A 12,290-nucleotide genomic window follows, 5' to 3' on the forward strand; every position below is an offset into this window, starting at 1 on the left:
GTGCTGGCAATGTTTTGTCTTATGGGAGTAATTTTGTCATTAAAAAATTCTGCGAACTCATCGCACTTTGAGAAGTTCTGAAGATATTTGAGCTGGGGGGTTAAGTAGCCTATCAATAGTGGAGAATAGGAATCTAGAGTTGTCTATGTTGCAGTCAATTAAACTTGAAAAATAAGCTTTTCTTGCAGACTTCATTGCATTATTTAACATTTTCAGATAGGCTAAGTCTTATAGATATATCATGGTGAACTGTAAGCTTTGTGCGCTTCCATTGCCTTTCTGCTCTCCTGAAGTCTCTTCTTAATTTTACAATAGATGTACTATTTCTTCATGGGGCTTTAATTGTCCCAGAGACAGTCTTTGTTTTTAAAGAAGCAAAAAAGTTGATACATTCGGAGAGCCTTAGACTAAAATCCTCAACATAAGTGTCTACAGAGGGGTAAGTGAGAGGAGGGAGAGATGACATGAGCTCCACAGAGGTTGCAGCAGAATCAGCAGTGAGAAAGCGCTTATTGACAGTTCTCTTATCACTCACAGTTTTGGTATACTGAAATCTCAAAAAAGACACAACAGACACTTTTCACGGACTGTGATGACATGTTTTAACTGTCTTCAATATGGTAAATCCTGCAAAGTTTTTTATATTTTCATTTTTAAAATACAATATTATATTATATTACCTTTGCATCAAATTACAAAAACTTAGTTAACGCTGCTGTGAGGGTGTTTCTAAAACAGCAGCTATGGGAGTGACAGTTAAAATGATATCTTTCTCTCTTCTGACTGCCATTATCAATCGCTCTCTATTTTTCTTCCTATTTATAAAAGTTGTGAAAACACTATTGTGGAGTTTTTCTTTTTCTATTTGAGCAAATGGAAACACAAAAAATATATTTAATGTATTCTCTCATTCACTACTATGGCGACTTCTGCTTCTGAGAAACCAGGAAATGTGAAAAGGGTCAGATATGGCAACATGTACAGTCTGTGGGTGGCTGAAAGTTAAGCCACGTGAGATCACCAGATCGAGTGTGTGACCATGTTTGTGCGTGGGGCCAGTTACATGCTGCATAAGGCCAAATGAGTTTAGTAACTTTGTGAAATGAACAGTTGATGGATCAGAAATTACATCCATATGGATATTAAAATCACTAGTGATAAAGTCAGTTAAAATCCTAGAAAGGATCATCAAGAAAGCCTTTTTTGAGTCTAGGATGACAGAGAACTAATAAAATAACAGACTGTTCACTCTAGCACAAAGTATTGCAGAACAGGCAGGCAACTCCACCACCCTTCTTGTTAAGTCCAAGGACACTGAAATATCTAAAACCTGGTTGAGATGATTCATTTAGAACAAAATTATGATTACTGTCAAGCCATGATTCTGTCAGGAAGATGATGTCCAACTTAAAGTTTTCAACAGTTTGGCTAATTACAAAAGACTTATTTGTTAATGACCATACATTTAGAATAGCAGATTTAAGAGGCTGTGCAGTTGAGGTAGTAAATCCTGCATTTCCATGAGGACAGCATTACATAGCATAAATTCTAGTTTTTGCCTAAAATTGTCAACAGAATGCTTAGAATCTTTATATAATTGCCGCTCGTGGCTATATTATTATTATTAGAACAAACACAAAAATGTATTAAAAATAAATTTATTTTAAAAAATGTCAAACAAAGCAATTAAAAGGTTTAATGACTTGAAGCAACACTGGACATGTCAGTTATGTGTACTTGTAGTTGGCATAGTAATTCCTCTATTTCCATGGGGAGAGCTTGACCGATGTCATCCGCTGCTCGTATCAGGAAGGCATCTGCTGCATCTTGCACTGCTGAGCTTTTCACCTGATCATCCCGTGTCCAAATCGGAGCATGCATCCTATCAAAGCGCTTTGTGATGGGACAGTGTAGATGACCTAAGGGGACAAAAGTTAAAAGTAGGGCAAAGAGAACATCTATTATGATAACCTTGTTTTATTACTTTAAAATTTCTTGCAAATGCTTAAAATTATATTTTATATTTGCCTTAAAGGTGCAGTGTGTAAATTTTATCAGCATCTAGTGTTGAGGATGCGAATTGCAACCAACGGCTCAGTCCACTGCTCACCCCTCCCTTAAGCACATAGAGAAGCTACGGTGGCCAACACATGACAAAGATGTTGTCGTCTGAGACAGAAGAGAGTAGCCAGTCAAGCTATGAGGTTTCTTCTTACATCTAACAAAGAACGGTCTCTGCTTCTAATAAACCAGACAATTACTACTTCTTCTTTGTGTGTATTCAACGTAGTGACCATGCAAGCTGCCTCTAAAAACACCAACGAAGAAGAAGAACAACATAGTGACGAAACACGCTCTGTAGAGCAGTTTGTCCGTTTAGGGCTGCTGTAGAAACATGTCGGCGCAAAATGGCTAGTTAACGTGTAAGGGGACCCGTGGTGTATGTAGATAGAAATGGCTCATTCTGAGGTCATAAAAACACAATGGTTCATTATGTAAGGTCTTTATACACCACTGAAAACATAGTTATATATATTTTATTGCATTTCTGTCAATAGATCCTCCTAAATATTACACACTGGACCTTTAACATTATGTATTAGCTGAAAAGAGCTATGCTAGCACTAGTTTGTCACCTGTCACCACTTCTTGGTAACTAAGCATCAGCATCCACAGAAGCTGAAGAAGTTCCTCCCATTTCCTCCACTTCTCTGCTCCGTCCTGACACACCATGCAGGGAGATCATATCAGTTCAGCTGTTATGCAGAATAACAATGCAAAATGTTAATCTGGAAAAAAAACACTGTAATGAACTTTTACTGAGGGTTCGGAGGCCAGTGTGGAGCTCTTAAGGTAGTGTAGCAGCAAGCTTAGAGACATGGGCAAGCGTGTCTTCTGAGAACAAGCCTCATCCAGCAGCAGCTTCAACAACTTGCATCTCAGCAGCTTGCTCTCCAGAGTACTCAACAATAAGAGTCTAAAACAAAAACTCAACATTCAATAAAGCTCTTGGTCATTCAATATGTAAAATAGTGCAACCTCTAATTGTAATATTGATTCTTTTTATTTTTTGTTCACCTTATCTTCCTGCAAGAACACATTCTGTTAAGACAACTGAAGAGCTCTTCTGAAAGTTTGTCTGAATTGTAGGTGGGGTCCTTGTCCACCTCTACGGCCAATGTTAACATCCTCTGAAGAGATATTACAATCCTGTAACAAAAAAGTAAAAAAGTTTCTCTTTTGCAAAGAAAGAAGGAAAGTACAATCCAAACTGTTTTTCATAGACTGTTGTTGCATGTTGTGGCAAAATATAGTTCCATTAGAATTTGTTATTTTATATTACTGTTCAAAGTTTGGGGTCTGTATGATTTTCTGTACGCTCATCAAGGCATTTATTTGATCAAAAATACAGGATTAGTGTGTACTATTATTACAATTTACTGTTTTCTTTTTTAATATATTTTTAAAAATGTAATTTATTTAAAGCTGAATTTTCAGCATCATTACTCTTCAGTCTTCAGTGTCACATGATCCTTCAGAAATCATTCTAATATGCTGATTTGGTGCTCAAGAAGCATTTCTTATTATTATCAATGTTGAAAACAGTTGTGCTGCTTTGTATGCGTTAATGTGATACATTTTTATTCAGGATTATTTGATTATTTTTTTGAAATAGAATCTTTTGTAACATTATAAGTGTCTTTAGTGTCACTTTTGATCAATTTAATGCATCCCTGCTGAATAGAAGTATTCATTTTATTCAAAAAAAAAAAATCTTACTGACCACTATGTTATTTGAACGTGTATAATGATAACAAAATTAGCACTTCATATACTTAAGACAGTTGTCCTCTTTCTTTGGATGTTCCACATCTTTTGAGTCGTTCACCGATTCATTAGCAGCATTAATCATCCAATTTATTAGATCCCTAAGAACAAGAATCACATAATTGCACACATATTATGACTATTCATTAATTATTACTGTATACAAAGTCAAGAAAAGCCGATTGCAAAAATTGGGGCTTAAACTTACCTGACTTGCCCAAACGTTTCAGGGCCACATGAAAGCATCTTCTTTGCAACGGAGTGTTGAAGACATTGAGTCCTGAGTTTAAAATGAAAGTCATCCTCTAAAACCTGCAACACATATTGCAGGAGCATGTACCGGATCTCCGTCCGCAACTTCCTAGTGTCATCCTTAAGACAAGAAGAATTAAGTGTGAAACATTTAAAGTATTACTTATAAACATAAATGCTACTTAAATGTGCTAAAAAGTGCCTACCTGATCATTCATAACCGACTTCATCAGTTCCCAATCCCATGGGACTGTAGAAGCGTCCACAGGGTGGTATCTTAACATACAAAACAAACTGAAATTATTTAATAAACATGAACAGTAAGTTTAACAACTGAATTTTTTGTGGGGAGTTGAGGGTGGGTGGATATTTCTTTTTTTTTTTTTTTTGAACAGGAATGGAAGGTGGGGGATGACATGTTGAAGCACATACACTACCTACCAGTGTATATCTGAATTACTCATGACTTTTTCATGAAAACGTAAAAACTGTTTTAAATGAAAAAAAAAATGAAAAAAACTCAAAGTAGTTGTAGATGTGATCCCACTTACCTCTGAGTCTTCATCAAAAGGTTATACGCCTCTACGGCTAGGACATCAGGGCTCTGTGGGTCCAAGAAGATCCCCCTGAGCAGATGTTTCGTAATTTCCACCGGTGGGTAATACCGAGGCTGAATGAAGTCAGAGAGCAGCTGAAGAGTGCCCTCGGGGTAATTCTCCTCAATAGTGCTGTTAACCAAACTAAGGCTCTGTCGGCACAGGGGCTCAGCGGGACCATAGTGTTCACCTTCCTCCTCATCGTCATGCTGTTAAAAACAAAAAAGTGACTGAGTGAAATGTATTTCACTATGAATACTGATTTTCACAAATTTTGGGCATGTTCAGGAGACAAGGCTGCGGTCATATTTACCATTGCTTGGCAAAATTTTGCAGGCAAAAAGAGAAAGATAACAAATTTGCTATCACTCCCATAGCCTTACTCACACAGCAGCATTAACTAGTTTTCTGAATTTTAATGCCAAGGTAATATAACGAAAAATATGGTCTTATAAATGTATATTAATTAATTAAATGTTTATTAATGTACTTTTAAAAAATAAATAAATAAATTATTTTTTTTGCTATTACCACCTACGCAGATACAGCTCGTGTTCAAGTTGGTCATGGAAATTCATAGCGTTCACCAACAGAAAGCTGCTTGGTTTGAAAATTATTTCTGTGTGAGCTGTGCTTCATATATCGCTACACTATTGATGATGGACATTATACCTTTTTTGCCTGCAAAATCTTTCCAAACTTTTGCCAATGTGACCATACCTTAAGGGCTGAAGTAAACACAGAGTTTACGGTATGATTTGTGTTATAATGAGCTAATGTGGCTAGGCCTGTCACAATTATGAATTTTGTGCTGATGATTAATTGTCATACAAATAATTGCGATTAAATATTTAATTCTGTTTTCTTCATGTCACTTACAATGTAAGCCTAATACATTTTTTTTTACTTAGAATCATATATAATAATAAAAGATTTCGGAAAAGTATATCATATTGGCCAATAAAATTTTAGAAAATTGGCCCATATGATATAATTCAATGTTGTGATTAATATAATATAATATAATATAATATAATATAATTACTGATTAAACCCACAAACCTTAATTTCATATGAAGGAAGTCCTTTGAATATCGTTGCATACTAAATAACAGTGTTTTTTAACTTCTTTGGCAAAATGCGACTTAATTTTAAACTGCACAATTATTGTTGTATTATAGTTCTCAAATAATTGTGATTAGATCGAAACAGGCCTAAATGTGATTTAAGATTAGGTTTTACAGTATACGTAGAGTAACAAATAAGAAGACAATAATATTATCATTATTTTGTCTATTGAATCTACCTATTAAAGTGCATATCAAAACATCTTACCATCTGTGGAACCATTCCACCCATGCACTGACTTAATTTTCTGTACTGAGCCAGACAAATATGTTGTCTATCTTGCGAGTTGTTTTCAGAAAGACCTGAGACAGCATTATCCAGCACATTTTCATTGTTGTCATCGCTGCTTGTCTCCCAAAGCCTGAAGGAAGGGCTTTCTGGGGATCCTGCATCTAAATCATTTCCCCTTAGCTCTGTTCTCTCTGAAAAGTTTGGCGGGGAGGGCTGCGAGAGGAGGAGGCTGAATGAACTACTTGGTGAGCTCAGCGAAGATAGATCAGGGGAAAGTGCCACTGTGTCGCTGGCAAGAATCTCTGTGGAAGTGGGACTGTTAGGTTTACTCTGTCGAGATATAAGTTCAGGGCTCCAGTGGGGCGAGGCCCTAGATGAGGTAGGTATTGAGGGGGAAGAAGGTTCGGGCAGAACCTGAGTATGTAGGTCCTCATTTTTGGAGATATTCATCGTTTTACCATCATCATTTAAAGAAAGTGCATTGGACACTGATGCAGTATGAGTATCAGAAGGAAGCTCAAAGGTTTGAGGTGACGGTTGACTGTTATATGTTGTAAACGGGTGATCCTTATCTTCAGATTTATTGGATGAGTCAGAAAATACATAAGCATCTACCTCACTCGGACAGTAATATGGACTGTCAAGACTGTAAGAAGAGTGAACACTGCCTTCCCATTTCTGGTCAAGATTGTCTTCTTGGTTGTTTCCTTGGTCTGTGTCTGTGCTGCAGACAGCTGGTGTACTCAGATGAGAGTCTTTAGTGTTCTGCGATATATCTGCAATAGAATTTTTACTCACATCATTGGAGCTGCAACGTTCCAAACACTTGTCCCAGCTCAAATGCTCAAACGACAAGCTTAAACTACAATTTGTGTTCTGATGCAAATGCTTTTCTGTTCTTTGAAGCACGTCTGTGAGAGCGCTCTCCTGAGTGAGTGACTTAGAGACGACAGACTGCACACTCCCTACAAAACACCCTGAATTAGCTACATCTTTTCCACCACTTGTTTGAGATTGTGATTCTTGAGGTTTTCCAAAAGATGCCAGTGTTACACGCGCTTTCTTGTTTTTCCTTTCTACTGATGGCAGAGTCGGTGATGGATTCTGAAGCTGGATGTTGCCATAATCAGCAGGATCATCTTCACTTAAATCTATAACTTCTAAGGAGGAGCAAGTATCTCTTCTTGAGCATCTTCGCCTTGGAGGGGTGAAGTTATGGCCTGTGATATCAATGAGGACCTGAGACAAACAAACAGTAAAGAAGGTATTATAAATTAAGAGAAATATAGTAGTATATGGAATTTTCAATGGCTTATACCATTATTGGCAAGCTTAGAACAGATGGCAAATGGCCGATTAATAAAATAGCATATAGACAGTCAATTATCATAACAAAGTCTCCCTGAAGTTGTTTATTTTTCAACGATGACCGACTGCTGTACATTAAATCCCTTTCACACCAAGAACAATGACTATAAAGATACTATAACCATAACTATATTAGGGTCCACACACCAACGCACAATATCGTTGTTTATTATAAGCACGCGCTGCAGTTATGTCGTCTGCCGGTTTAAATGCTAAATGGCTGTCAATGTTTTTATTAGCTGGGCCGTTATCGTTATATTAGTGCAGTTCTTTTACATTTCGAACTAGACTTTTAAAACATCTTTATCGTTATCGTTATAGTTGTCGTCCTTGGTGTAAACGGGCCTTTATCTGACTTATTACACTGCTACTTAACTAAAAAAATAAAATAAATACATGGATATTAATATTTATTAAAGTTGAAATCATTTTATTAGCTTACTTGCACATAAGGTGGAGAGACAGAACACCAATACAGGCTATGAAACGGTTTCCCGGATGAGCTCTCAATTGAGCCACGTTTGACCAATCAGAATCACATATCCTAAAGAGCCGCGTAATACCTTTAACACAATACTCGAAATTTACTAAAAATATTCACCAAAAATACTGGTGTTTATTTCTAACACAAGTGAAAGCTTGTTAATTGTAATCCTCCGAAATGTGCAATGCCAAATATCATCCGAATTATCGATTTATTATCGAAATAATGAAAATGAAATCTAAAAAAAAAATAAAAAAAAAAATACAATGAATAAAATAAAATTATTTATTTCTGTTTACATAATGGAAATTATATTTACATTAAAACTCTATAAAAAACAATATATCTAAAAAACATTTAAACGTATGGATGTAACGTCACTTGCACGCGTACCAACGTCTCCTGCATCCAATGTCCGCGCGCTATGTATAAAAAGTGAAAAGCACGTGCGGTTGGAAAGAAGTGTGAGTTTACGCACACCCTAAACAAATCGCATTTTTGCATATGTAAACTACATGAAAGTTTCTGTTCTGCAAGCAAGACATTGAGACTCTCATTAAGACAAACTGCTTGCAAACTGTACACTTACAGGTGTGACTTGGAGCCATTCTGCTCGGATGAACGGAACTGCATCTTCTTTGTCTTCGTTGTAACTACTTATAACTTCTAAATCAGAGTCGTCGTCGCTGCCCGAGCTGACACAAATAATATCCTCCATAATTCTGCCTCACCCTGTCCCAGTAGTCATGTTTGTGCTGACAGATGTCTTGAACAACAAAAAATAGTTGGTCCAGGAGAGAGCATAAATAGTGCACTAACATAAACACTTGTTGTCAAAAAAAATCTCAACGAAAACAAAGAAGTGACGCAGGTAAATGTCAATACTAGTGTCACGTAACGTTGTGTAAATGTTTTGGTTTCACTATTGTAGGATTTGACGAAGTATGAACTTCCGCAATTGTAACGCGAACGTCGGTTATGCGGAAGTGTGTTTGGATTAGTGGATTTACTGACCAGAGCGTTTTATTTAATACTTGTCTGTATCCGTATGCTTTTAGTTATGCTGTACGCAACCATAGATACCTGTTTGTCAACATTATGTCTGTATATAAACTTCAAAATATATTGTGTTATTATCCATGGGAAGGACATGTAGCCTCAATCTGGCTGCTGAAAGAGGCGGGGATGTAGCTCAGTGGTAGAGCGCATGCTTTGCATGTATGAGGCCCCGGGTTCAATCCCCGGCATCTCCACTTTTTTTTTTTCCCCACTCTTTCGTTGTTGTCATGAATATAACTTGGACTGTAATTTAAAAATCACGTAATTTTAAATAACGTTTTTTAAATCTGCTGTTTTTGGCTAAAAATGATCCAAAATAAATATTTGAGCATGTACATAACCAGCCAGTGTTCAAAATTATCTCCTTACATTAGCCCGATTCACAACGGTAATCTTGTAATGTTTTATAAATAGGGTGGTACTGGTGGGTTTCCGCGGGAAATTCGAGCATATGTCATTGCGTCACGTCTGTATACAAAAAGAAGGAGTCCCAGCTAGTACACGTGCATGTGTGGAGGATCATTTATAGCCTTATAGCCTTTTCTCACAGCAGCTGCAATAATTAAACTTATCATTTTGATGGCGGATTGTATGGTATGACAAATTAATATTAGAGATTAGATCTATAGGTACAGCTAATACAAACTAAATACCCTACACAGTCACACAATGCTGATGTTGTTGACATTAACAATTTGAGAAAGTGTAACAATAATAATTTGCACAGTTTGACATGATCCGAGCTAAACGATTGTTAGATTTAATCACCATTGGCAGCGCGATTTACTGTAATGTTTGTCCCCCCCAGTTGGTCAAACAAAAGTGCCAGACATGTTACTTTACTTACTTGTTCAGATGACATTTTCCGTTGAAAATTCTTATGTTGGTTATACTTAAAGACTACAATCTGCGATTCCGAAGTACAGTATCCACACCGATGTGGTGATTTACAGCAAACATTAGATTCATCTGAGCCATGCCGATGCACAACCCACGTAAAGACGATAATTCCACAAACAACTGCAATTGCAGGTTTCAAACAGAGATGGCGACAAAGAGGCAAAACTACGGACTGCAGCTTTAAAACGCACGTTAAAATAACGGATTCTGTTTTAATATAGGCTTATCTTAATATATCATTTATTCTGTGATTGCAAAGCTGAATTTTCAGCAGTCTTTACTCCAGTCTTCATAGTCACATAAACCTCTTTCATTCTAATATGTTAATTTGAATCTCAAGATGCATTTCTTATTATTATCATGGATGAAAACCTTTTCCTGCTAAATATTTTTGTGGACACTATGATAAAAGTTTGGGGTAAGTAAGATTAAAAAGAAAGAAAGAAAGAAAGAAATACTTTTATTCAACAAGGATGCATTAGAATCCTTAAAAATGTATTGTGATTTCCACAAAAATACTGAAGTTGTTTTCAACATTGATAATAATAAGAACCATCACTGTAAAAAAGAATTGTTGGTTTAACTTAAAAAAGTAAGTTGCCTGATTGCCTTAAAATTTTGAGTTCATTGAAATAAAAAAATTTGAGTTAATACAATGAAGGCGATTGGTTTAATCAACAGAAACTCAAAATGATCTGAACCAAATTAATTATTGAAGTTTATTTGACAAAAGAAAAAAACCATGAAAATATTTTTTTACAGTGCACCAATAATAATTGAGCCAAATCAGCATATTAAAATGATTTCTGAACACTGGGTTAATGGCTGCTGAAAATTCAGCCTTGCCATCACAGGAATACATTTAAAATATATTAATTTATAAATATATTAAAATAGAAAACAGTACATGTTTTTACTGTATTTAGATTAAATAAATGCAGCATTGGTTCCGCATAAGATACTTCTTTCAAAAACATTAAAAAATCTTAATTATTACAAACTTTTGAACAGCAGTGTGTATTTATATCAAACACAATACTTTTTGCCTAAACAGGAGGATGAGTGACTCAGTGGGAGTCTGTATGTTGTGGTATTAGTCAGAGGTGACCATAGTAAAGAATTCCAGTGCCAACCCTTGTGAGAGGACTGTTGAGGCCCATGTCCTGGGTGCACAATGAATATCTGTATTGTCAAGTTCCTCTAAAGGGATCGCAGTTGTCCTGGAGACAAGGAAGTTCACTTGGTCTTTTGTGGCTCTTGATCACTCTCTTTTTGAACACACACATCCATTCACACACAAACTTCCTGCCTTGTGCATCTTTCTAAAAATACAGTGAACACATCTGCCCCTCTGACCCACACACTTTGACCTGTGGGTCAAAATCATTATAGGACAACAAGGCATTAATCCACACTTTGCTTATTCAGCTCTCGCTCTCTCTCTCTCTCTCTCTCTCTCTCTCTCTCTCTGGAAAGTTGTTTGTAAAAATAGCTAAAATTACCAGTATATGCAATTTTAAAGCTATTAAAAGCTGTAATATCTCAATAAGATCGAGCACAGAGGTGATAAGGTTTCTGACCCTTTTGACAGGTTATACTCTGAGAATTTTAACAGATCAGGAGGTCAAATTACACTATATACATTCAGCACACACCTCTGTTGCCCATGTTAGTATGCTTTTCAAATCCGGCTATTCCCCTGGAACTCACACAGTACTATCCAGCAAAAAGACAGATAGCCCATCTGGAAAAGTGCTTTCGCTCTTGCATTCTGCCATGATACATGAACTATAACTTAACCCCTGCACAGAAACCCCAGTTTAAATTATTTTTTTTTTCTGTATTTAATTTATATTATGTGCGCCAACAATTTTTAAAATGTTTTGTCACAAAAAAAGTTGTGTATCTCAGTCTGGAATGTTGTAAGAGACCAAACAGCAACAATGCATTTAGCTAGATCTGCTCAAATCTTCGTTTTTAATTTTTTTTTAATCCTTTCGTTAAGAGGATTTAATCCAGACATATCCACAACTACACAGAAGCCCAAAGATAAAGTGAAACCCTAATCCGGCGGTTGACTTACATCTCACTGCAAAGGATCCATAACTATGTAAATGTTCTGTGTTGAGAATCACATTAGTGTTTTATCCATTAATTAATTGCATGTGATGAAATCTATGAGACATTTGAGTTTTGAATATAAAGTATAGAAAATTTGGCAGAGAGTGGACAGACGTGTGGAGCTAAGCATGTCTCTAAATCTCACTGGATATAAAGAGGCTTTTTCACACTGGTATCTTCCAAACACACAGAGAGAGAGAGAGTATGAGCAAATGCCCGATGCACTTAGCAAAGGAGGGTGGGTACGTTATTGAGGGGGGTATTAGGAGTCCATTGTGCGAGTGCAGAGGCAAAAGGAGAGAGAGAGGGGTTGGGGGGGGGGG

At 36.4% G+C, this 12,290-nt stretch overlaps 1 protein-coding gene and 1 non-coding gene across 8 annotated transcripts; one reads left to right on the plus strand and one right to left on the minus strand.

Annotated features, from left to right (window-relative positions):
- Positions 1-1,642: 1,642 nt before the first annotated feature.
- Positions 1,643-8,855, minus strand: simc1 (SUMO interacting motifs containing 1). 7 transcript variants are annotated; one of them, XR_007924793.1, is made up of 11 exons: positions 8,477-8,855; positions 6,012-7,274; positions 4,632-4,885; positions 4,287-4,356; positions 4,037-4,200; positions 3,837-3,929; positions 3,079-3,210; positions 2,815-2,977; positions 2,637-2,721; positions 2,029-2,169; positions 1,643-1,919 (listed from the first exon to the last, which is right to left on the minus strand). XR_007924793.1 is itself a non-coding variant. In XM_051859565.1 (10 exons), the coding sequence occupies exons 1-10, from the start codon at positions 8,603-8,605 to the stop codon at positions 1,696-1,698; spliced, it is 2,577 nt and encodes an 858-aa protein (XP_051715525.1). In that variant the 5' UTR covers positions 8,606-8,850; the 3' UTR covers positions 1,643-1,695. The 7 variants fall into 7 exon arrangements, 3 of the variants coding, with proteins under 3 accessions (XP_051715525.1, XP_051715526.1, XP_051715527.1); XR_007924794.1 differs by having other exon boundaries at positions 2,821-2,977; positions 8,477-8,852; XM_051859565.1 differs by lacking the exon at positions 2,029-2,169 and having other exon boundaries at positions 8,477-8,850.
- A 213-nt stretch (positions 8,856-9,068) lies between these two features.
- Positions 9,069-9,140, plus strand: trnaa-ugc (transfer RNA alanine (anticodon UGC)). The gene has a single exon. It is a non-coding gene; the product is annotated as a tRNA-Ala (tRNA).
- The last annotated feature ends 3,150 nt before the right edge of the window (positions 9,141-12,290 follow it).

Source organism: Ctenopharyngodon idella, chromosome 14 (genome assembly GCF_019924925.1).
Source record: "Ctenopharyngodon idella isolate HZGC_01 chromosome 14, HZGC01, whole genome shotgun sequence".
Lineage (NCBI taxonomy): Eukaryota > Metazoa > Chordata > Actinopteri > Cypriniformes > Xenocyprididae > Ctenopharyngodon > Ctenopharyngodon idella.